At 32.7% G+C, this 26,791-nt stretch overlaps 1 protein-coding gene and 1 pseudogene across 1 annotated transcript; one reads left to right on the top strand and one right to left on the bottom strand.

The window, feature by feature from the left end:
- Nucleotides 1-4,815: 4,815 nt before the first annotated feature.
- Nucleotides 4,816-17,084, bottom strand: LOC105650462 (alpha/beta-Hydrolases superfamily protein). The gene is made up of 15 exons (XM_012237370.4): nucleotides 16,700-17,084; nucleotides 16,523-16,612; nucleotides 16,369-16,430; nucleotides 16,192-16,292; nucleotides 14,916-15,005; nucleotides 13,244-13,366; nucleotides 11,488-11,565; nucleotides 9,412-9,497; nucleotides 9,264-9,312; nucleotides 6,321-6,377; nucleotides 6,102-6,232; nucleotides 5,876-5,959; nucleotides 5,633-5,699; nucleotides 5,337-5,433; nucleotides 4,816-5,210 (listed from the first exon to the last, which is right to left on the bottom strand). The coding sequence occupies exons 1-15, from the start codon at nucleotides 17,002-17,004 to the stop codon at nucleotides 4,948-4,950; spliced, it is 1,683 nt and encodes a 560-aa protein (XP_012092760.1). The 5' UTR covers nucleotides 17,005-17,084; the 3' UTR covers nucleotides 4,816-4,947.
- A 392-nt stretch (nucleotides 17,085-17,476) lies between these two features.
- LOC149493712 (uncharacterized) lies at nucleotides 17,477-22,358 on the top strand (annotated as a pseudogene).
- The last annotated feature ends 4,433 nt before the right edge of the window (nucleotides 22,359-26,791 follow it).

A 26,791-nucleotide genomic window follows, 5' to 3' on the forward strand; every position in this document is an offset into this window, starting at 1 on the left:
CCAGTTGGTACGTAATCATGATCTCATTATAATATTAATCAAAGTTTAGTTATGTATGTTAAAAATTAAATCATAACGCATATATTTTTGTTTTATAAATGTTATATATATATATATATATATATATATGACACGCATATAAATTTGAGCATAAAAAAATATCTCATTAAAATAATTAATATGCAAAATAAGAAAATCCAATATACATAATATACTCCTTCAATTTGGTTAAATAGAATTTTCTTAGAAGATTAAAGATTGATATTTTAATTTTATTTATACTATCAAGATTTAAAAATAAGAATAATAATAATAATAATAATAATATAGAAATTTAACTATTACATTTATTGATAAATAAGCATATTAAATAAGAGTAAAATAGTATTATGAGATAAGAATTATGAGACAGAGTATATATTTAATCAGAATATTTTCGAGCTGTTCTGTAAATTTTTTATGTGGCCGAATTTAAAGATATTGTTAATTCTTATACTTTATGCACACATAAGGTTAATTTTTCAAGTTCATCTATATCTGTATCCTGGACCAATGTAATAAAGATTGTGTAGTCCATGAAGTTGACACATGGCAAGTTCTTGAACATCCTAGCCATGCAAGAAATAAACTACCTGTATATATATAAGCCAAAAATCTTGGCGATGAAGGACATGATCCATTAATAAGGTAGGAACGATTCCCATATGGGTGGCACCTGCATCCATCAAACATGCACACCATTTCCGGACTTCTCACTGTTGCTAATTCCACGAGAAATCTTTATATATATATATATATATATATATATATATATAAAACATAGGCTTAATCACTAAAAAAGCCTGAATTTTTTATTTTCTTTTAAATTTAATCAATAATTTTCATTTTTTCAATCAATGTATTGTACTTATTTTTTATTGTCAATTATAGTATCTATATGGGGTCGAGTGATGCAGCTCTAGAAGCAAACAAATTTACCCGTCAAAATTTGGATTGCTGATGGTGTAAGTTACTTACTGAAAGTTAATTAAAGTCCGTTAATTACAAAATTGTACTAGATTCTTTCAAACTTGTATTGAAATGAGAAGAAGATTATCTCAACGAAGCAATCTTCCAAATTATAAATCTTAAAAATGATCAATGACCAAAAAATGGCTATATGGATGTGAGCTTATGTAATGTGAGGTCAACTAATAGCAAATAAGCAATAAACTAACTAATTATTGGCGGAGGCCGTGACTGACAAGAAAAAAATAAAGTGAGCTAGTAATTGCCAAAATTAAAAATATGGACTAAATTTACCAAAAATGCCAAAATTTAAATTTTTTTTGGTAATTTAGCCTGAAATATATTATGTACAAATGACAGGAAAATCTTACCAGAAATTAATTTTTATAAAATGTATTTTTTTTCCAAAAGGATAGCTTAAGCACAAGTAAAAAAAGAATGATAATTACTAGTGTGAAAAGACAATTCCGTCTGTGGAAAAAATTGCAAGAATACTTTTTGAAGAAACGTCAAGATTTATATATAATTTTCTCCACGATTATATTTGTGGTTGTAGAAAAACTTTGTGGAAAGGACAAAGATAACATAGTTTCAATCTTTTTAATTTTTTTTTTTTTGTTTGGAATAATTTCAAACTTCATATTCCTTCTTCTGAAATTTCTCTGTTCCAGCTCAAATTAGACTTGGTCAAAGGCTGGTTCCGAATCAGAACCAATCCAAAGTGACCGATTTTGATTTCAGACCAACTCGATTCTAATTTTTGTAATCGAACCAAGTGCAAATGGTGAAACCACAGTTCCGTTAAAGGGAAGCAAGCTAAAAAACTTGAATATCATGTCAAAATCGAAATTGAACCAAAATCAATTGAAATGATTCAATGAAATCCAAGCCAAACGTGGGAGCCTTAAACTGATAATTCGAAGAATCAGCCAGCCATAACTCTAATGTTTTCTGAGATTTTGTGTATTGAACTCCTATTATTGTGTAAGTTTCCAATTTAAAGACACTAATCACAAAGGTATTTAATAATAAAATTAAGAAATATATTAAGTACTAAAAAAATATTAAATTAAGAAATTGCATTGTTTTCTGAACAAGTATTATGCATACACAAATTTGTTTTTGTTTCCTTTTTCCTCTAAACTTAATATTTTTCTATTTTTTGGAAAACCTTGAAATTTGTTTATTCATTAACAAATTTCTCATCTTCAATTTATCCTTTTAAATAAGTTTTCATATTATTAATTAAATCAAGGTTTGATTTACCTAAATTTGGTTATGGATTAAGAAAAATAAATATTCGTTAAAATGAGTATAGTTATGACTATTCGCTAGGAAAAAAAATAGTAATAATTTTAAAAAAATTATTTTTTTATTAATTTGGTCCATAAGAAAATCAATAGACCGAGTCTAGACAAATCTAATTTATTAAATAACAATAAATAAAAGCTCAATAAACCCAAATTCAAAAAAGTAGAGAGTTTGAAAATGGGTTATGCCTTTCCTTTTTGACAATATATGAATATGAGATGCAAAGAACATGAATTGTATTGTGTGAGAAGGTTCACATTTATTCACTTTCAAATGAAAATATGTTTTTATTCTATATATATATATATCCATGTTAGATTCGAGCCATCTCAAATTAATACCTAACCATTTGTCTTTATCTTATATATATTGTAGTATTGTTTCAAGTCATGAAAGAAAAATTGAAAATTATGAAAATAATATAGTTTTAATGACAGTTAAGAAGGTAGTTTGATGTCGGGAAAGACAAAGTCAGAAGTCAAAGATCCACTAGATTCATTCTGTAATTTCTACCAAATTAAATATAAATATTAATTAATTATTAAGAAACCATTCTAAAAAAGTTTTTGAGGGTGAAGCATATCAATCATATATGTTAAAAATAAATATTATATGGATTTCATGATTCAAATTTTTCTTTTAAACTTTTAATTAATATTAATGATTTTGTCCCACTCTATCTTTTAATTGATTATTTTTAACTTTTCTTTCTTTTTTTTTTTTAAAAAAAAAAGATTACTCTTTTTGGTAATAGAAACGATATTATGATAATAAAGTAATATTATAATAAGTTAAGAAAAAAAATTAAAGCGTTCTGAAATTTAAATTCTCATAACGAATTAAGAGTGTTAATTTTTTAGTAATTGTTGAAATAATTATTCAAACTAATTTCAAAGAATATAATTCATGCAATTCAGAATTGGAATATACTTTTCCATGGGAGGGATATAAAAAAACAAAAAAAAAATCATGAATTTTTCAGTTATGAATTAATTAAAAAGTGTATCATTTTGCTGATAATCTTAAGAATATAAACATATATTTAACGGAAACTAAAAAAAAATATCAATATAATTAATATTGCCGAACCTTACCATAACATGCCAACCACTTCAAGACTAAATATATAAATTTATTTACATATATAAAAAGGAAAGCTGAGATTACAAAGAAAGACATAACTTTGGCGTTTTCTTTGGATTTTTACATGATTTGAATATTCTTCTTTTAGGGGAAAAAAGAAAGTTCTATTCTCCAATCTGAAATCAGGATAAAAAAGAAAGAATAGAAGGGGTCAAATTTGTCGTTCAATGCTTTGATTCCTTGTAAAGAAAGGGTCATTTTCTTACCAAAAACCCATTTGTTCCATTACCATTGCATTGGCAGATTCATTGTTCTCAGTTTTGTAAGATACGATCATGATGACTCATATGCTTTTGGTGTCAAAAACGCCATATATTTTTTACCACTCTCAATTTTCAATTTTTCATTTTTGACTCCTTGAATTTGAATATTTTAATTTATAAATTGCATATATTATTTTACTATACACTCTAATTCATAAAATTAAATCGATTAAATAGTATTTAACTGTTAAAAATGTAAAAAATATTGTATAAAAAGTTACATTATTAATTAAATTAGTATTTTGTATATCCAAAATTTAAAATTTTAAAATTATTATTATAATTAGTATGGAGATGTATATAATATTATCAAAATTTATAACTTTAAGTGAAAAAAATGACAGTAAAATTTAAGGTAGAATAAAAATTTGAGTGAAAAAGTAGAACTATGTGAAAATTATGATGTGGTTTCAACAATATATGTCAACTTTTGAAGGCCATATTCTCCAATGTATTTGGGTGGTTAGGACTTATGAGAAATGACACCTCAGCAATACTCTTATTTTTCTCATATTTGGCTTCTCATTTCAAAGATTTGATTTGGGAATTGAATTTTAAGTAATTTTCATCCTTGAAATCAGTGAGAAATAAATATTAACAACTTGGTAGGTAAAAGTTCAAATAATTTAACATGTGATTTTAATACTCTCTTCCTTATAAAATAATTGGGACAGTTTTAGAATAAATATCTAGAGAATGGTAAAAAAATTTTAACAGAGATTGGGTAATTAATATATTCAAGATCCCATGAATTCCCTTCTCTTAATTAGGAGTATGGACTTTTTCATGTGAAATAATTGTCTCATTCCCTAGATCTCAAGTCTAGGGTAGTTTGTTACTTGTAATAAATTCTATAGATAATTAGTATAAATCTAGTATTGTTTGAAAATTTTATATTTTTTTATTTAATTGTCAAAGTTAAAAGCATCTATAATATTTGGATCATAAAACAAACAAACAAACAAAAGCTTGGATATCAATAAAAATAAATAAGACCACTAGCTAAATTTGATCCGATGGCTAAAACAGACTTTGAAAAATTTGAATGCCTTGCATATCGTAAACAAGCAAAAACAAGCAAGATTGAAAGTTTTGATTATAAAGACCAATCAATTACTTTTTATAGTCATATAAATTTACGTTTAGTTGCTCATTAGTTTTTCAACTGCTTATATATATCCAGCACAACTTAAATAGAACAATAATTTTAATTATCATGGAATCATCTTCGGAGAAAAGCTGCAGGCAAGAATCTTTTTAGCTTTTTTCCATAGATAATCAAGACTGATCCTAACAATGGCCAACTTGTTACAACAGCAATGAAAGCTAGCAACCATATTGATTTTCCATGTCGTCGAGAAATCTGATTTTTTTGTCTTGTTGTATCGGGAAACTTGTCTTCCTGGATGTTTTTACTGTGTTCGGAGTTTTGAGCAGTTCCTGATACAAAATCAGACTTTACTTCTGCATGATGCTCTTCTTGTCCTACAGCAGAAATCATTTTGTTAGTTTTTTTTTTTTTTTTTTTGCACTTCCCGTGACGAAGCTTTCTTATCGGTTTTTTGAATTATTATTCATCAGATACATTATCAGATCGTCTTCTTTACTCACCGCCCACTGCAACCACCATTCCATCCTGTGCAATGTTTAAATATGGGCCCTGATCAATTGAAATTCCTTCAGATGAATGCAAGTTCACAGTAAGCTCCTGCAAATACGGTGAAAGAAAGAAGTTTCAAATTACGAAAATTGGAATTTGCGGAATGAAGAGAAACTTGGACTAATGAGCCTCATATCCAATAATTCAACAGGATTCAAAGACAACATTTGCAACCACAAGTTCTAAAACTTATAATATTATTTTGTCAGTTTGACAGGTAAAATCATTGTAGGTAACAACATTGCACCTTTTGTACATGCATGTAAGGACTAGTGTGTAGAACACTGAGATATTCATTAACAGCCCTTACCCACCTGCAAACATAGAGATATAGGAGAATTAGAAACTAACAAAAACAACAGAGGTATTCAGTATCAAAAATTAAAGGTCTGTGCAATATTCCTTCCTTAAGGATCACAATTTAGTGACCAAATGATTGTACCGAATAATTCACCAATAACAAAGAATATCCTATAGCAACCGTAAGTACCACAAGCTGGCTGCAGATAATCCTTCAAAGAATGCAAGGTGTCCTCCATTCCTTGGTGTGGCCAACACAATATTTTTATTTGCTCTGACAAGAAGGAAAAGCATGTAAAATGTAAATGTATGTCTACGCGCATAATTACATAAATGCATTAGATCAATCAGGACCATGACAATAGGTATTCTAAGAGGAAAAAATAACTGAAAAAAAAAAAAAAAATTGGTTCCACCTGCATTCATCCCAAGGAATGGCTTCCCTAGTGCAAACTGGATCATCCAGGGCACTAATACAAAGTAATGGTACTGAAACATTTCTTACATAATAGGAACTGCTACAGTGCCTGTAGTATGTATCCACAGTCTGGAAGAACATTACAATATTTTTGGTTAGTCACAGAATAGAAGTTTGAAGAACTAGATGGAATGTGTCAGTTATCATCTATTGATACCTCAAATTTCCCAACAAGGCAGGTCGCACAGTTGTCAAAATCTCGAATTGAGCGTGACTTTCAAAGCACAAGATTATATAATCAAGTAAAAAGCTTTTGTCAGAGAAGACGAGAAAGATAACATATGTATAATCACAATAACGCCTATATGCCAGACATACAATACTTTGAAAATGTTAGCTATCATGAAAACTATTCTCATGGAAATCATAAAAGAAGGAGTGAATTACTACTCAGTTCCTCAGTCATACTCAAAATACTTTTGGAATGTCGACTATCCCACATCGGTGAATAAAGGAACAATTAATGGGAATAAATGTTGCAGCAACTAAAGAAAAATAGCTTAGGCCATTTTGGTGGAAGTAAGCAATGAAGAAGCCCAAGTCAAACCAAACCGTCCCAATTTGATTCAACACTCCATGGGCCCAAAAATCCAACAAACACATATATAATCCTTTGGTTTTATTCCCATTGCACTACTTAATCCTTTCATTAAATTCACCATTAATTAGAAAGATTAAGTAATGTAAGACGACAAAATCAAGGGACTGTATAATTAAATTTTAAAAATAAGAGGTACATATTAATATATTTGAGTATAGCCAAGGGACAAAATAGTGAATCACTCTTTTATGCGCCTTTACATGCCATGTAACTATCATGTGCATTTGTTAGAGGCAATAACAACATTTCACTTGCAATTAATAGAAATAAACAAAAGAACGAAGTAGTGTAATGAAGATAAAACCAAGGAACTATATAATTAAATTCAAAAATAGAGGGTCATGACTACTGCATTTGAGTATAATCAGAGGAATAAATAATTCACTCTAAAAGAAAATGTAGCTTTAAACATAGAATGTTACAAGTGATTGGCATTCAAGCGATCTCATGAAAACTATTCAACTGAAAGTAAAATAAAACCCTCAAGAGAATAGAAGAAGGAAAGCTTGACTAAGTAACAAAAGCAAATTGTTAGGACCAAAGGGTTTGATAACCCTTTAACTTAGGTTAATCAAGCCCCTTAATTTTAATTGCATGCAATTGAGCCCTCTATCTCCTCAAATTTGAATATTTAGGCCTAACTCAAAAAAGCATCAATGAAAAATCTGTTAATGAAGTTAATAAACTTCCTCCTCCATTAACACTGATAAAAAATTGTTTAAAAATTGAAAATGGGCTCAAAACACATAATGGTAATCTGCACCGACATTTCTCAAATTCAATGGCGCCTAAAAGCAAACAGCTTAAGGAGAAAATGAAGTTGTGAAACAACTGTGACAATGAGGGAAACTCGACTTGGAGAACTAACTCAAACTCAGCTATTCCACCAATTGAGTTACCCAACATAAAACTAGGAACACCGGTGAAATGAAAAGAAGGATAAGGTGAAGCTGGAAAAGAAAGAAGATATTGAGATCAAGATTGACATTAAAAGTGAAGATGAAGAAGCCAAATAGTGATGGGACCAAAAACACCATTGTGAATCTGTGATTGAATATGATTGAATATTGAGTGTTTACAATGTTAAGATTCAACACTTGTCTCATTTTTCTGTTTGATAAAAATGGAAGACATGATAGGAAACATACAAGTTTAAGCCCATTACCAGAGACCCTTTAGGGGGGGAAAAAACAAAAAAGAAAAAACTTCTGACTTAATATTTACTGGTGATTTATTTGGAAGGGAAACCAAAAAGACATTTAGTCAAAGGAAGCCCCTGAAACAGAAAACCGGCAAAGGAAGCAAGGGAAACTCAAAGAAGATAGGGGATAAGAAATTGGCCACCACAACCCCCACAAAAGTTAAAAAGAGAGAGAGAGAGAGAGCTGAAGTCTATTTCTATATTCATTCACTACCTGATATGCAGACTAGCCTTTGAATGTGCACGTTATACTTGGAGAAAAAGGAAAATAATAGCTTTTAGCAGCTATCCAACATGCCACAAGTTACAGCATGAGCATGAAAAGCTGAAGGTTTATGAAAGCATCTTGAAAAAGAGTGGTTGATAAAGGAAGATGATTGCAAGGAAAAAAAATTAAGATAAAGAATTTCTCCTGGTCAAAAACATGCATAGGAAGTGTTTTTTTTTTTTTTTTAGCTTGACTTTGTAACTCTAGATATAACAACATACACAGCCATTAATAAAAGAATAAAGTTTACATCACCAGTACAAAGAAGAATAGTCCGAAATTCACAAGCTATTAATTTGTAATCAACAACTACGTGGTAAACCACATGCCTGTGTCCATCACCCTCAGACAGATGTTACCAAAAGCAGATTAATTGTTCCACCTATATCTAGTCCAAGGAAAAATTGCAGAACAAGATCATAATGCAAATGTTTTACCCGACAATTTCCAATGAAAAATGGTAGCACAACATGTGCCTTTTTTTTTCCTATTAAAGCAATACATATTCATTATTGTCAGTGTTGATTAAGCGATGCATACCAACCAACACTAGCATAGACATACCATTCTTATTTCTAAGTGTGCTTATCATTTTTATTAGAAGATTGTCCTACATACATAAGAATCCAACAGGAGAAAAATATTGATCAGTAGTCAAACTACAAAGAACACCCAATACGCCTTTTGCCAGGCAATATCCATTGTTCACAGTAAATGAACAAGCCTAAAAAGAGAGGAAAAAAGGAAAGGAAAGAAAGATATTATCAAACTAAAGCCAATTACTAAAAACTCATTTTTGATGTGTATGCAGACTTGTATTGAAAAAACCTAAATTTTTTTAAAAAATAACATGTTACAAAGAAAGTAAACAAAAATGGAGACAGAAGACCTGAAAAGGCTAAACATCATAATAGAATAGGGCAATTCTTGCAATCAAGTACTTAATTTGCTATGCTGATTTGGCTACTAACATGTTCACTCTAAATTCTTTGCATGCAGAAGATTATCAAGAACATTAGGAGGAACCAACCTTTTTTATGCCTTCCCAATTAGCAAGCCGAGTAAAATGAGGCTCATGTCTGCAATGATAATTTGGAATCTTTCAATGAATTTTACTAAGCACCACCATCTAGATTTCACACTCAATAACTCGATTAAAAAGGTTAACACAAACATACAATTTTGCATAACCTTGAAGGCCAATTGCTAAAGCCCTGTCATAGAACTTTTGCAACAGTCTGCGGCATATAAATCTATCTCCAATCTACAAAAGAACATAAATATCAATAATTACATAGTGGAAGAAACAATACATATGACGTGAAACAAACTAAACTTGATGTATCTACACATTTGTTCCAGGTATTATTTGTTGCATTAGGTCCAACCCCTAACTACAAGAATTGATAACTATAATATGGATTCATATTAGCCAGAGATACTGTGAGTTTCAAGCACGACACAACAAGCTCTAAGCATTATATAAATGAAACGACAAAGGAGGCTTGAGTCTCATTACTATTTCATTTTAAGCAAGAACGCATTATTGATTCATTTTTAAGTAAGAAACAGAACCTAAATATTTAAGGCTTTCCTATGGAAGTTCAATTCCTATACAATCATGTAAAGCCATAATTGTCTCAGCAATAATGTGTGACCAAATATTTTCTTGAGACAAAATTATGGCTTTGTATAAATGTTATAATATGTTTCTCCAAAAGAAAAATGTTAAAAAGTTATCTGCTTTAACGTATTAGCCTGAAATGCACAGCAATTGCCATTTTTAATTGATGTAGAGTAGAGGAAGAGCAAAATAGGTGAGGAGTGAGACAGGTTATGCAGGAGCATTAATTAGAACCAAGCATCCAAATTAATTAACAATAATTAGGAGCATGCATCTAAATTAATTAGGATTTCAATCTGTCTTTTAATTTTTCTTCTTTTAATAATCCAATTTAATGAAGAATGTGAACAGCTTGTAGTTAATTAAGTAATATAATTTCTCGAATTAGGGGAACATGATACCGCAACAATACGAGTACTTAAGAACAAAGGAAAAAGAAAGTATTGAGGAGGGATTCAATAATACCCAATTCGTCATCTGTGCTCCACACAACAAAAGAGGGAACTAATATAGGCTCCAATCAACTGCCAATCTAAGGGAAAAAGAAATCCTACTTAATGGTGTCCTAATAAGCAGCAAATACCATAACAGATTTCATAATCAGATATCCTGAAGTATTGGACTCGAAAGAAATTTGTCCATGTAAAGAAAAACCTAATATTACTAGAACTAAAATTGCAAAAAGCATAGCAGTGAACTTCCTTTTGTTATGCCATTTGCATCTCTTTGTTGGCAAAGGCAATGATGACAATGGTATATTTCTCTTTCATTGCAACAATATTTTTTGTATGGAAGTATAGTGTCAACTACAAGAGCATTTTGATTCTTGAACTCTTAAGTTTTGGCATCAACTTGGATTGAAGATTAAAACTCTAAACATTTCCAATAAAACGCTCATCATCTTGCTTTTATTCAATAACTGTTGGCTATACCTGTCCTCCATTACTACAGTTGGACTTGATACAGCTAGTAAATTGCTTATAACTCTGTTCTCATTTCAAAATTTTGTTGTTAGAAGGAATTAATTGGAAAGTTGCATCAAAATCTTCAAGCTGCTCCAAGTTTCAGCAACTGATCGTCTCATTGACAGTAATTGCTTTACATTTAATAATATCTAAAAAAATCCTCTCTTGAGGAAACGCTTCGCATTTAAACCATTCAGCTGTGAACAACTGACTGTCTCACTGAAAGAAAACTTTCAGAAAATGTGTCTTATTTAGCAAAGAGATGGAACCATCTTTTTGCCTTCTTTGAATGTGAAAATTCAGTATTTCACCCTCTTAATGGTGCCTGAGTGCATATATGTGAGTATTCTTATATATATATATATATATATATATATATATATATATATATATATATATATATATATAGACACACATATAGACACACAAGCACACACACATATACACTAGAGGAGTTCATAAACAATGTTATGACCTTGTTTACTACCCAAACAAAAAAGACAGAAAAAAGAATGTTGTCAACTAAATAGATGAAATGGAGGCAAAAAAGTAAAAATTATCAGTAGACATATGCAAGAAATGGGAGAAATTTCAACCCTCATGAATAACTCTGTTTGAAAGATTAAATTCCTTAGAGAGGTTTTACATTAAGCTGAAACACTGACCAAGAGATCCCATGGATTGCAAATGGCTGCAGCCCCTGCAACATGAGTTCTCTCCCCATCCTCCCCAAGATATTTTACCTGTAATCAAATTGTTAAGAATAAAGAATCAGTATAGATATTGAGCTATCAATAGTATTATTGGATGACACCAAATTTGACTGAGCGACAATGAACAAATAGATCTTTGAGCAATAACTATATACATCCCACAAAGAGACTAATATGAACTGCAAATTATTTATTTCAAGCCAATATGAACAAGAAGCCTCCTGCATAACCAGTTAGCACTGAAACTAACTTCACAAAATTGTCAAGGTACTCTTCCTTCCGTGATATTGTAAATTGTTTTTATGGTCATCAACCAAATGACATGCTAATTTGAATCTAAAAGGAAAAAAAAAAGGAGAAATCTGAACAACAAACAATTTCAATTTAAGGACTTGGCTCTGCAACCTCCAAAATAAAGTTAATCAACCTCAGGCAGAATCTGTGGTATAGAATCCTTTCAACCACAGACAGAAAGCTTATTAATTTGAAAACTGACCTCCACAGGTTCCTAGAGAGGAAGAGGACTTCACCGGAGAAATTTATTTTCTCTAGGGATTGAAAGATTAACAATGCAAATTTGAAGGGAAAGGGTGGGACAACACACCTTCAATAATGAGAAAGCCTCAAGTGGACAGAAGACCTTCCTAATTTGAAGGTAATTTTTTTTCTTCCTTCCTAAAAACCAATTAATGAATGTCTGCTAATTTTGTTCAGCCACATTCTGTTGGATCTATTCATAGTTATTAAAGGTGCACCTCAGGCACGCCTCAGGCGCGCCTTACTTAAGGCTCAAGGGCTTGCGCCTCAACTACCCTGAGGCAGGCGACTTCACTCAGGCTATCACCTTTGGGTAGAGGCATGCGCCTTTTTTGCGCCTAACGCTCGAGAAAGGCGCGCCTTTCTATTTTTTGTTTTCCAGAACAAGTCACCTAGGGTTTTTTTTTTCCAATATAAAGCTATCTAGCCAACATCAGCTTACACAAAATAAATAAATAAATATAAAAGAAATAAAATGCAACACAAAAACCGGTGATGTGCTTTGTGATCCAACCTCCACTCCATCTAGCACTCACCTCTTGCAATCTAGTCTTTAGCCTAATTCCATCCAAATATAACTCTTTCAATTTTTCTTCCTATATTTGCTTTCTATTTCTTTTCTATTTTTCAGTCTTTTGATTATACTCTTTTCCATCTTAACTTTAATATCTTAAAATAAAACTTGTCATCTTGCCATTTTTTTTCTTGTTTATACGTGTTTCTTTTCATGTTTTCTACTTTTTTCTTTGTTTTTTTCTTTGTTTTTTTTTTTTTTTTTTTTTTTGCGCCTCACTTCACTCAGGCACGCAACTTCGCCTGGAGGCTAGCGCCTAGGCTCCAGCAGCCCTTTGCACCTTAGTGCGCCTTGCACCTTTAATTACTATGGATCCAGTTAAAATTCAACATTTGTTTGCATGGGGGAAAAGAAAAGAAAATTTCATAAAATACCTTTCTTATCAACTACTTTTCAAGAAGAGAGGGGAGGGGGAGGGGGAGGGGGGGAGATAATAAATGAAGGAAGACTATATCACTAAGAAAAGGATAAGAGACCCTATCAACAGCTGTCAGCTAGGCCGCTAAGGAATTTGGCCAACAAACACAAATGGAAAAAACCCCATGAAGCTTAGGAAATTAAAGTCTCAAAGATTTATACACACCCAAAACAACTTACCAGAACGTTGGCACCAATGCTAGTTCCAACAGCAAATAAAGGAGCCTTGGGAAATTCGTGATGGAGATAATTAATGACTATCCTTATATCTTCTGTCCACCCAGCATTGTAAAAGCAATCAGACTGCACAATATATTAATGAAAGGGAGAAAAACTTATATTCAGTAAGAAAAATAGATATACCATCAAGCTTATTGAGAAGCTCCATAAATGATACTGCTCAACTGATAATTGTCTATTCTTTAAAATATTTGAGATTTTGATAGTATTTATGGATTTTCAAAAACATGAGAAAGCTTCTAATCCTTAGAGATTAAAAAGTCTATTTTAATTGAACACCAAATGAGATCTATCACTTTGTGACTGATCAAGATCTAGGTTTCATGCATAATTTATTGTTGTTCCTCTGTGTGTATATGCATATATATAAGTATTCAGTTCCTGACTGAAACAAGTCCTTTCATGTATCCACTTGTGAAATTGAGTAAATCTTAATATTCAAGCAGAGGAAAGACCAATTTATTTACTTGGGACTCAGGAAGTCAAAGAGGTTAAATAAACTTAAGAGAAAATTAAGATAGAATAAGTCCTCGCAAACTATATATCATAAGCTTCATGTTTTCAATCAGCATCATATGATCTCACTATAAATCTGTAATCATATCAACTTGCTGTATTTTCTTACATTCCAGCATTAGCTTTATGGAGAAAATAGACCAGGATTTAACTCACCCCAAACGCTAGCTGAAGGACAGGAGATTTCTGCAAGTCTTACATATAGCTTAAACTCCTTATCCCAAACCAATGTGAGACAAGATACTCCCTTACATTCAGGCATGAACATTTAGAGCATGAAGTTTATGGGCAAACACATTTGCAAATGATCCAAAATTGAAGTAGGGTAGGCTCTAATACCATATGAAGAAAATGGACCTTTTATATATAGCTTTGGTACCATGTTATAATTGCAGTCCAACTATTGCCAACCACTAGCCAATTAGATAGTTGGCCTCCACTAATTATATGCCCTTGTGCTTCTCCAAAAATGCAGCTGGCTATGGGGTCAGGCTGCTGGGACTAGACATCCAGACAGGAAATTGGACAACCAGACCAAACCTGCTCTAATACCAATTGTTATAAACTCAGAAGAATCGTATCTCAAAAGCTAGCCATTCATTTCCAAACAAGTTTTCAATGTCCAATGTCCGTTAAAGAAGTAATTTTCATTATTTATTGAAAAAAAATTTAAAAACTTGTAGTCAGAAATTGTTAACATAGATGAAGCCATTAAACAATTGAGACTGTTAACAAAACAATTGATACCTTGTCTTAACAGAAAATTTCCAAGTGAGTTGAAATGACATGCTTTTATGAATAAAATAGAAAAAACATAAGTCTTCCACAGTGTCCATAACACATAATTGCTGTGAAGATCAAAACCAAACAAATTCTACATGCCAACACAATTGAACATAGCAAGAGGTCAAAATATTTGGTAGCAACAAAGTGTTACTTCTGCCACAAAATATCAAGAGTAGAACAACTGTAAAATTGCACACTATCTCCTTGACAAGGAAGGAAATGGTCCTTAATGTTATTGCATTTCTTAACCTGAAAATGCATTTATTGAACTGAAAGAGGAAAAAAAAAAAAAAAGAAAAAGAAAACTTACTGTAATTGAAACACCACCCAGTCCTCGATGATTGCTAACAACAACGTTCCACCCACGTTTTGCCACATTGAAGACAAGATGCTTTATGTACTACAATTTATATCAAACATATGAAAGATGTTTCATATACTATAGTTCACATAAATAAAATAACCAAGCATAGGTGCAATACTACAAGTGAGCACACGTGCACATACATACGTAACATATACACATGTGAATCCATCCATAAATCAATCCTTTAAACTACTTTGATAAGACAAGAGCACATAGAAATCAAGTGACTACCAGATGTTAAAATCATTAAAGAATGATAAAGTAATAGTTTCTAAATCCCACTGCTGTCTCACTTACCATAATTTTTATTGATCCCGCATATTTGCTTATGTTATGTTTGGAGGAAATATTTGAATGAAAAGAAATAAAAAAAAAAAAATGCATGAGAATTTAGCTTGGATGAGTCTTCTAGTTTGGCGGTTCTCATTTGTGGAGTTGGAACAACTAAAACTGCAGGTTTCCACATTAGAAATCTCATTGCATCTCATTAATCATCAAAGAAATAAATGCAGGTTTCCAAATTTTATTCAGTTATAGTTGGTTTGGGAAAGGAAAAAAAAACGAAATTTACAGTGTTTTAGATATTAAAGCATTCGATTTTAAAAGTTTAAGTTTTCGGAATTCATATTACAGTTGGCAAACGAATTAGAAAAAATAAACCTCAGAGATTACAAACAAAGATGCATACTTATGAAACTAGATAGTTTCTTCAAGCTGTGTTTTGCATTACTGTTTGAGCCACTGTTTAGAAAAATCACTTTGTTCAAAACACTGATCAGATCATTAAAGTTTGTTTTTAGGGTGAATTTCATATATACTGGTCATAGAAGTTCCAAAACAGTTAAACAGCATTCCAAAACTGCTTTTTTCCAACAGTGTTTAAAAGAATGTTCCAACCACAATGCCAAACAGTCTCTTCCAATTTGTTCACTACTTATGAGCTACTAAGTATTTAGTTCATAACACAGTTTTCATGTCCTCAACCAAGGTCTCAAAAAAAAAAAAAAAAAAAAAAAACTGAAAGGATTACTAAGCCCTTGCACTAGCAACTTTTTAAGTTCAAAATATACATAACATTTGAGGCTTGTGTAAATAGTTTTCCAGTGAACTTCACTTCCAAATCAAACGAATTAGCAAGAGACTGAACTTGTATATCCTGCAGAACCACCTAAAAAACATAATGAAATTTAGAGCAAAATTACAAGATTATCTAACTTACAGCAGCAGCAGAGTCACTTGTCAAGCCAGGAATCACAACAACAATAGGAGTTGTATCGTCTTTTGGAATGGCATTATTCATGAGAAAACAATCTCCTGAAACTGCAGGGAAATTGAACTTTATTGATTGGAAGCCCAAAATGTGGGTACGTATAGATTATCAGAGAACTTCACTTACCATCAGAATGCATCAACCAGTCCAAAGCAATGGTTCCACCATCAGAAGTATAATACATTTGTCTAAAAGCCCATATATTTACATAGACATTTTTTAGATATAAACAAACTTAAACAAGAAAAAAAAGAACACCAATAATATTAATAACCATCACCTTCTATAGTTGAAAACAGGAGGTCGCCCAAAGAAATTCAAGAAACAAGTCTGAAAATGAGGACTGGAAAGCCACGGAGTTGCCAAATACCTAAAAGATTAAATTCAAAAAAAAAACGAATTAAAAACAAAATTCAAAAACAAGGGGTATATTGAAAAAGCTACAATATTTTCTCACCTCCCATGAAGAATTTTACAGTAGGAAACGACGCCGTTGTAGATTGGAGATGAAGAATTGTAGGTAAGGCCAATGGAGGTACCACGAAACCCAGAAAACAAATCTCGAAACAAATGGAATTCGAGGAAATTGTATAGAAAAATAAATGAGAAAATCGTAAATGCAAAGAAATAATGCGAAAGGGGTATTAGGGAAAAAGCATGGAAGAGAAGAGTGTATGGATACATAGAAGAAGAAGAAGAAGAAGAAGAAGAAGAAGAAGATTGATCGATGGAAGCTGAGCAATCCATCAGAGCTAGATTCATTTGAGAGTGAGAGAATCGAAAGTTTATTGTTTGATAGTGGTTTTGTTTTGACGCAACTCTCACGAAATTTAGTTTGGTTTGTTAGTTAAACGTTTGGTTTCCGTTTGTTGTCTTTTAAGTGAGATAAGACAACCGACCAACTTACACGTGCTACAGTAACCTTATAACACTGTGGAAAAATTTGCCAAATCCATATCGAGAATTTATAAACCAAACAAATAAAATTAAAAATTTTTAAAAAAATTTTTAACTATATATATTTTTTTTAAATGTACAGTGAGAAATACTCTCATTTTAATGAAAATACTAAATTTCATTGATCTGATCATAAATGAAGGCATAATGGTAAGTTTTTTCCATCAATGGGTTTCTTCACAGTTAAATTAGTTTTTTAAATTAATGAAAATGATATTTTTTTCTCTCTTCACTTCACTTTCGTTCTCTTCATTTGATCTCCTCTGCGTAACCAACAATGTCACTGTCTCATTTTTTCTCTACACTATGCAAGCAAATTATTGTTCTTAGGACTATATTGTTTGTATATGAGGTTAGTTAATTAGCTACTTGGCTTATTTTTGTATCATAATATGCACCGGAGGTGTTCATTAAAATGTCTCATTGAAGCTTTTCTTTTTCAACTTTTTGAGATTATCTTTATTAAGCATGATTGTGATTCACATCCAAAGTCGCACATGCCTTCTTTTTCTGGTTTTGCCAAATTGTTCACACTAAAATAGCAGCAAAACCCCCTCACAGATAATATCATCCAAGAAAGTCAGGGTATAGGCATGAAATTTTTTCTAAAATGGTTATAATAATGTTAATTTTGCATTTTCAAAAAAGAAAAAAAAAATCTGTTGGCACCCTGATATGTTATTTTTAAATTTATCCATTTTGCAATTGTTGTGAAAATAATGATCTTTTGCAATTTGTAATATGGGTTTTTGGTTTTGCAATATTGTGTTTGTTTCTGCTACAGATTTTATTTCATGGTGTATAGTGAGCCATTGTACAATTTCTAAAATCTATAGTCTCTTGCAATTTTCACATGTCTTTTAGTTTTGTGGTGAGGTTTATTAGCTATACGCATACTTAGCGTTAACTGTGCTTGATTTTGTGTATTTGATGCATTCTGAAGAAAGGCAATTAACCCATGAGAGTTTGCTGTGAATTGAGTTTGAAGAATTGATCATATTTTATATTAGTTTCTAAATCTTTGAGCTTTTGAAAAAGGAATTGAGATTGACAAATTATGCAAGCTTGGATAACCAGAGATCAGTGAGGAGTTCAGGAAGCTTGTTAAAGGCAACAGCTACAGCTCCATTGAAGTGAAGTTGATGCAAGTGTTGCTATAGATTTTTTTGTGTATTTTGCGATGAAGATGATGTACTTGATTGGAGATAATTTTGCTGAAGTCATTTAGATTCTCATTGTACTCTGTTATCTTTTAATTCTTCATATCTTGTATTAGTTGAAGTTAAGTGAGAGTAGTTGAAAAACGTATGATGCATCTTACTTTAAGCTTTAGTTTAGAAGCTAAACTTTCTTGATTTATGGACGTTTGGTGAACAAACTTTAGAATAGTTCTTGTATAATTATTTTCTCTGTGCTATAGTGAAGATAAGATCTTTTCTCTTCACTCTCATATAGTTCTCTGCTGAATATTTCCTTCTCTTTCTAAATTGTCTGCTCTTATAAACCAACAAAGCTAAATTAGATTTATTCATTTTTTAATTTCAAGAACATAGAAAATGAATCAACCAAGAATTAGAATTCTATATGACATTTTTGTGTTCAGATGTTTCAAAAACATTCTACAAGGTGAAAACTATCCCACCTCTCTCTTCCAAACTGACCTTTAGGATCATTCTTTTTATAAGATACTTAACGGAAAAAATGGAAAAATTGGACGAAATGACCTCATAATCTGATCGAAATAAACTATAAAAATATTTTAGTCTATTTTCTAAAAGACAGAGACAAATTACTTGTATTTCGCAAATTATAAAGATTATACTGTAATTTATGGTCCTTTGCAGTGCCATTGATTTGATTTTTCTTTTTTTTTTTTTTCTTTTGTTTAGTGAAAAGAACATGTGCTCACCGTGATTTGTTTACCATGTCAATCTAACTTGACTTGACTTTACCTACTTTTTAAAAAAAAAAAAAAAATCGAAAAAGAAAGGCATTCTTATACTGGACTATTTGAGAAGCCTTTTTTCAATTTTTATTTTTGCTAATTTTTTTATTCTGCCTGGCTTTTGATCAAGTGGACAAAGTTTACAATCCACTTTACAATAGACAAATCTATTATTCTTGAAAAATCAGCAACTAGTCTTATAAACTTTGGTTTGAATTCTTTTAAACTCCAAACCTAGTCCTTTATATTTGCATGGATATTACGAACTGGTAGACTTTGAAAAGAAGAAAGAAAAAAATTAATTTATTTTTTTTGCTTTTTTTAGGTCTTTGCTCAATTTGTGAAACTCCATCAAAATGGTTTGCATCATTAATCTTTTTATTTCTCACAAAATTCCAAACATGAAAATTTTGTGTAATGACAAAGAGGATTCAAATCTTAGAATGACTTTCACTTTTTAAAGATTCACTGATGAATATTTTGGAGCTAAAACATTAAGTAAAATAGACCCCTCTCACCTTATGGATTGGACTATCGAACGTACTTATAATTCCAACTTTATATTAAGTAGTTAAACATGTAAAATGCTGCTTGTTGTAATTTTTACTTCATTCACTTCAAACTCGATCAAATAATCTTCCGCTTTTGAGAAGTCGCATCCACCAATAAAGTTTCTTGTCATCTTCCTTTCAAATTTATTAGTGAATTTACCTTCGTCGAATGTTATTGGGAGTGGCTTGAAGATGTGTTGGCAACCAAAAAGCAACTACTTTTAAAACCCAAAGCGTATCATGCTTTGTTCGCATCGCTCTTCACTTATGATCGCTTTCCTAATGTTATTCCACATTTCTATGAACATTGGAGTTCTTCAACAAATACTCTTTTCCTCCCAGTTGGAAAAGAGTTGATTTTTCTTTAGGATTTGAAATTCCTAGGAGGACTTTCAATCAATGGCTCATTTTATGATGAGATGATCCTTTCAGCTGCAGATCTTACTAGAGTTGATAGAGGTGGAACTTTGTTCTTACCACGAAGCTGCAAATACTTATGTTATGCATACTACAAAAATGTCAAATGGGTTAGCAATAACTAGAAAAATGTCAAATACTTATTATAATACTTATTTTATGCAACTAGGTGAACTTTTGGTTCCACAGTCTTGTTAAATATCTTGAGCACCCTAAAAAAGACTACACCAAAAGAATTGCTCCTACCAAGAAGAATTTCAATCCTTTAAGTGTTAATCAGTAATAAATTATAGGGAGATGTGAACTGGCAAAAGCCTTTTGAAATTCTGAACACAAAAGATGATCTATGAGAAGAAGTTTACTTGGCTACCTTGATTTCTTATTGGCTACGTAAGTTTGTACTTCTACATGATCCTGTGAATCTCATTCGTCCAAGCACCTTCAAATTTGCAAGTATGATCGCATCTGGTGAAATCTTTTCTTTGTCTATTCTTGTTTTAGCAAGTATCTATAGAGGCATTCGAGCAATCTTTACCGCTACAACTTTGAAGAGTTGTGAAGTACCATTGCTTGGTTAGCTAACCGTTTTGACACGCATTTTATGCATATTGTTGGCGGAGATGTTAAGATGACTTCCTATAATGGACAACGAATGACTAAATATTATAATGAAACTGAATTCACTAAACTTTTTATGGAAAGGAAAGCTTATTTGGGTCCATCTCGTATCATGAAGAAAGACTTCTTTTTGGAGGGTAATGGTAAGTTGTCTTCACATCAAGTGGAACACTTCATCAATCTTCGTACAAGCTTCTTGACTTTGCGCTATAAGAACCAATACATTATTGAATCATACAATCCTCATAGAGTTAGTGGACAACTAAGTTATTGCCAAGATCTTGCTGGTAAAATTGATATATCCTTTTTTAGGAGTAGCTTTGGAGACAGTCATACAACTTTGGGAATCTTGCGTTTATCTAGCTAGTGGTGCTAGACTAATTCTTCCTTTAGTGAGACTTGATGGTCGCTTTTCATGTATTGAAGCATATAAGGATTGATGGAAAATAGAATGGTCTAAAGCTTTTTCTTAAGATGAGATGCCGAATTTAAGACCAATGCCAAGCCGTCTCATTTGAAGAATTCAATTGTTGAAAAGGGCAGATATGTTCCTTCAAATCCTCCCTAAGAATCTATTGTTAAGAAAGATAAGAGAGAAGCACCAATGATGTAGAAGATAAAATCACAAGTAGCTGCTAATCCCTATAAAGAAAAGGTAACTAGCACTTCCATAAAGAAAGGCTCCTTTACAGAAGTTAGTAATGAATCAAATGCTTCAAATAATGACATCTCAATTAAGTTGCAACAACTCCTAATCAATTAGATGTAGTTGAAGATGCATTGAATTCTCACTCTAGTCAAAAGTGTTCTAGAAAAGATATGCTTAATCTATCTCCTTCAAATGAAGAGAAGAATGATTCTAATCGTTGTTGAAAGAAAGTAAAGTGAAATAATCAGCCTTCATCAGCACAACAATTTTATGATCATGATGACCTAGTAAGCTTTTGCTTTCTCTTTTTTTTTTTTAAACTTTTTTTCTTCTTCTTCATTTTTTTTTTAATTTCATACTTTCAAATTTACTTTACGAATTTCTTAATGCAGTTGGGCTTCAATGGCATGATTTGTGATCATGGACCTTGTGTATTGCCTTTAGATAGGATGAGTTCTATACTTGGGCAAGCTTCTTATGACCTCCCTTCAATTACTTCGAAGGATCTTGATGGGAATCCTCTACTGAAAGAGTCTAACACTGGTCATTATGAGAGAAAACCATAAGATGAACAACAAAAAAAGACAGCAAGTTGTCATGCTACTTCTGAAATGTCTGCATTTTGCGGTAATGATTTTATGACCATCTGTCGCTGTACAGTTTTAGTAATAGCATGGAAGAGGCTAATAGGTAAAATAGGTCGAACTTCCACATCACAATTTCCTTCACTTGCTTAATAAGCTCATATAATTTTTAATGGTATAGAAAAGTAGAAGGATTTGATACCACTGTCTTGAGAGAGCAATTCACAAGCTACTTTCAACTCGCAAATGATTTCTTGCAACTGAAATCATCTTTTTCTTCAAGCAATTCATCAAAATTTCAGCTTAAGAAATTAGAGAAATTAAGAGGACAACTGGAAAATTCTTTGAGTCTTGAAAAAGAAGCCATTGCCAACTCTTCATTCGTGCAAGGCTAACTTCAGCTACTTTCTTCAAGTGCTTTCTTCCTCCTTACAAGGGATAAAAAGTGATGTCTTGGGACGGCTTGGGTGCACCACCTGGGATGGTTTAGATGCACCACTTGGGACGGCTTGGGTGCACCACCTGGGATGGTTTAGATGCACCACTTGGGACGGCTTGGTGCGCCACTTGGGACGGCTTAGTTGCGCCACTGGGGTGAGTGCTTTCTTTGAACGGCTTGGGTGTGCCACTTGGGACGGTTTGATTTGGAATGTGCCAGTTTAGGCGGGAGCATTCCTTGAACGACTTGATTTGAGTTATGTCATTTCGGATGAACCTGCAAGAAGCAATTTTTGCTAATAAAGAGAAAGAGGCCTTTGGCTTATGGGTTAATACCGAAAGTTCCATGATTATACCCGAAAAAGCGTGCACGTGTGAAAAGGCATGACTTTGCACAACAATTTGAAATATGTGTCTTTATACAAAAATATAAATTAAATCATGATTGTGAATTTGTGTGTGACTTTACATGAACAAGAATTGAGAAAACTTACTTGTTGGATGAGAAATTTTATCTGGAACCAGTGGTGATGCCCCTGCTTAGGTGGTGAGTCGAGATGAATTGCCGGCTAAGCATAAGAGCTGTGTTGCTGCTATTGGGCCGGGAGTCCCGACCGGCGCCCAGTAAGCCTATAAAGCTTATACAAAGATTGAAAAGGTCTATGTTTCACTTTCCCTTCTTGGCTAGTTGCATAGCTGGTGCCTATGAGATCTTTGCTCATGACAACTGAATTTGCCCCTGTTTATTCTTGAGGACTGTGTTAATGGGCTCTGCCCCAGTTTGTTCATCAATTGCCTCTTGTTATGGGCTTTGCCCTATTTTATTCTTCAATTGCCTCTTGTTGTAGGCTTTGCCCTAATTCTTTGAAACTAAATTTGTAAACCCATTGTCTTTCATAGGTCTGGGTGGAAGTATACTAAGAGTTGAGCCGACTGTATGGGGTGGTGTAGACACTCAATTTTTGCCCCTAGATGGCTCAGTGATGACAACCTTTTTCACATAAAACTTAATCGAGACTTCCCATCGCTTTGATTCTCGAATCGATGGTTCGTGGTTAAGATAACTGAGTTATTGACCATTTTTACTTTTTCAAATTTTTGGGTGTTTCGCAGTGAAACCGAGCCCAGGAAGCACTTCGGGTCTGCCTAGCACACTTTTTGGTGCATCGCACATTTTGCGTGCCACCCCGTTCGATTTGATAAAAATGGGCCCGGCTGATTTTGGGGCCCACCAGTGGCATTTGCCACCTAAGCCCTAAAATTATGGCAACATTCCCCATTTGCCTATAAATAGGGGCATTGGAAATTGTGCAAAGGTGGGTTTGGATTAACTAAGGGAAACTCTTTTAATTTGAAAACTCAACCTTAGTCTAAGTGAAAACTTGCCTTCCTTAGTTGGATTCAAGGTTCTATTCAATCATTTTTGGATAAAACTTCCTTGATTCTTAATAAAAAAACCCATAAACACTCACATTAAACTTAAACTTGGATTTGTTAATTCAAAATCAAAGCTTTTGGGTTTCTTGGTTCATTTTACCTAAAATCTTTGAAATCTTTCAAGCAAGGTAATCTCTGAGAGCCCTGAACTTGTTGCTCATCTTTTTCTTTTCATTTTGGTGTTAAAACACCTTTTTTATATTGGTTGAGAGAGAAATCAGTGAATAACCAGAAAGCTTTTGATTGTGTCAGAAGTGGCGCACGCCACAAGATAAGGGCCTTGCACCATTACGTGCGGCGCGCACCACTTCTCCTTCAGTCAGAAAGCTCTAAATAATGTTCTGTACCTTCTAATCAGGGCAGAGTCCGAGCACCACACGTAATGGCGTACACCACTTCCCTTGTGGCGCATGAACCTTCATTTAAAAAGTCCAGAAACATAAAATCAATAAGATAAAGACATAAGTATTGGTTCTATGACACCTCATTTCGGTAAGGTCCGCACGCCACTATGTGTGGCACACGCCACTTCCCTTGTGGCACACGGACCTTTGTTTCAGAGGTCCTGAATACTAAAAGTCAATAAAATAGTCCTGGATCGAGTTCCATTGGGTCAAGCACTAGACTTTACTGTTCTAGATCGCGATTTCGACCTGTCATGGATTGCAAAAGAATAAAACTAACAAGAAATGGGTAATTATAAGTGTATTTGTTCATCAAATATGATGAACATCAAGGCTTTGAACCCAAATTTTATTTCAACCTTTAAATTCTTGCTTTTAATTTATTACCCTTTACTTTTTATGCACTTTTAAATTTCTGCCTTCTATGTTTATGCTTTTTATTCATTGTCTCTTGATTATTGATGGGCGAACCCATAAAATACTAGCTTATGAACATGAACATGCACCATATTATTATTATTGAATGAATGTATGTTTATGTGGTTCTGTGGATGTTTATTAAGTTTTGTGATTTTTGTTATTCATTGGTGATGGTTATATTTATTGCTTCTATTATGTTGAGCTTGATGTAAAGGGTCCATAATGGATTCCTATTCATTAACTCATTGTAATAAGTAGTTGGGATGAGAAATTTTAATGGGATAGAATGTAAACTAGGAAGATGTTATTATTCTTTTCTCCTTTCCCCCTTCTTTGGATGTTTAATTTGCATTTTCTGCATGTATTTATGTGTTTGTGTGACGTGTTTTCTAAAAATGCATTAAAACGTATTTTACATCTCAATTAGAGTTAATTCTATTATCACTCATTGTGAATTAATGGACAACGAAGGAGGCTGGTTTAACCGGGCAGTTCGGGTGCCTAAACCTTCCCAAAATCATACCAAACTACCCTATCCAGTCCCTGTTTAAAACTGAGTTAGTCGATTCCAAAGAATCGATTAATTCGAGAATTTTCCCTAAAGAGGGTGGTGACTCCAAAATAAAACTCTTACTAAAGTAATAGGCATTTTTCGAGGATCAATGAATGGGTCTAATAAAAAGAAAACTAGTTTTTCAAAATAAAATGAACCAAGCCCGTTCAATTTTCCTTTGCGCAAAAACATGGCATCCTCAGTCAGCGAGGGTGATACTTTTGGAGGTGACTATTGAGGATGCCCTTGATCTTATAAGTTTTAAAACAAAACACCAAAAGGAAAACTATGCTTTTCAATGGTATGTATGCATGATATGCACAACTAATGTAGAAAATCTTATAATGCAGTGAGCTCATCGGATTCGCCATTGAAAAATTAAAAGTCTCGTTCTGGTCTTGGTGTCCGACCAAGAAAGAGACGTGAATAGCTGAGTGATGTTGGCGGGAGCATTGAGCTCGAGGATAATCTTGATGACATTTTTGTCATTGTACTTTGTCTTTATTTCATAAGGGCTTTTAGAACAACTCAAAACATTGTATGAAGAGTTCAATGTTACTTGCAGTAGGAGATCAATTATTGATGAAATAACCGCAGTGCCTCGATTAGATACTGATCCTACTTCATTGATTGCTTTTTTGTTTGGGATACCATTGACTAATATCCCATTATATGGACCAGGAGTAGGCAGTTTTCCGTTGTTGCTTTTGTTAAAGCAGGCATAGAGCTCGGGTTATTCAGTCCATTCTGGTTGCCACTTCTCTATTTCTGCATTATGAGTTAGTACTTTGTACTAAGTGGCATTTATGATTGCTGCAGTATCAAGCTTTTGCTGATTATAGATCCGATATGGAGAGGATATGCTCCATTTCCAGTTATTCTTACTGATACTTTGCCTCGGCTAGGAGAATCATCTCGGGATCCCAACACTGATCTTTTATTATGGATCACAACACTTTGCTCAGTTTTGGAGACCCATCTTTAGAGATTTTGTGGAGGATTGGGCCGCCATTTTTAGATTATTGCTACATTAAATATTAGATGGTTCCACTCATGTTGGTATCTACATCATGTCACTGTGTCTTCATATATGCTCTGTGTGGCTCAATGTGGGTTGACTATGGCTGTGACCTACTACCCAAACCGTCTGACTTGGCAATATGGGTTTCATCAATCTGTTTCAGATTGTTTCACTTCAAAAGGAGGCTTGATTACCTAAAGATTCTCATCTCACTTTATTTCTATTTGTCTCAATTGTGCTACTGTCCCTCTTCTTGATAGAGTTGATAATCTAGAGTTTATGCAGTAACTCTATTGGCTACATGCTTATACTAAGAGTGGACCAAATGCGAGTGCCATAACTATACTGACTGTCTATTTTCTAATGAGTCTAGGCATATTTTTGCCTTATTTCTCTAATTTTCAACTATATATTCTAATCAAAAGATTAATAATGCTTTGATGGATGGTGCACAAGATGCTATGCATAATGATTTTATTTGAAATGTTTGAAATATTTCCTTCCCATTCCAAGTGAACAACGTAAATTCACATCATTTGCAAATCGATAAATAAA

Source organism: Jatropha curcas, chromosome 9 (genome assembly GCF_041381405.1).
Source record: "Jatropha curcas cultivar XTBG-Jc1 chromosome 9, XTBG_Jcur_1.0, whole genome shotgun sequence".
Classification (NCBI taxonomy): domain Eukaryota; kingdom Viridiplantae; phylum Streptophyta; class Magnoliopsida; order Malpighiales; family Euphorbiaceae; genus Jatropha; species Jatropha curcas.

Bases quoted from the DNA above. Each gene is read 5' to 3' on its own strand.
- LOC105650462 (XM_012237370.4), bottom strand. From the start codon at position 17,004: ATGAATCTAGCTCTGATGGATTGCTCAGCTTCCATCGATCAATCTTCT. The intron at 16,293-16,368 runs GTAAGTGAAGTT...ATTTCCCTGCAG, and splicing joins CTGGTTGATGCATTCTGATG to TTTCAGGAGATTGTTTTCTC. The intron at 5,700-5,875 runs GTACTTACGGTT...CTATGTTTGCAG, and splicing joins TTATCTGCAGCCAGCTTGTG to GTGGGTAAGGGCTGTTAATG.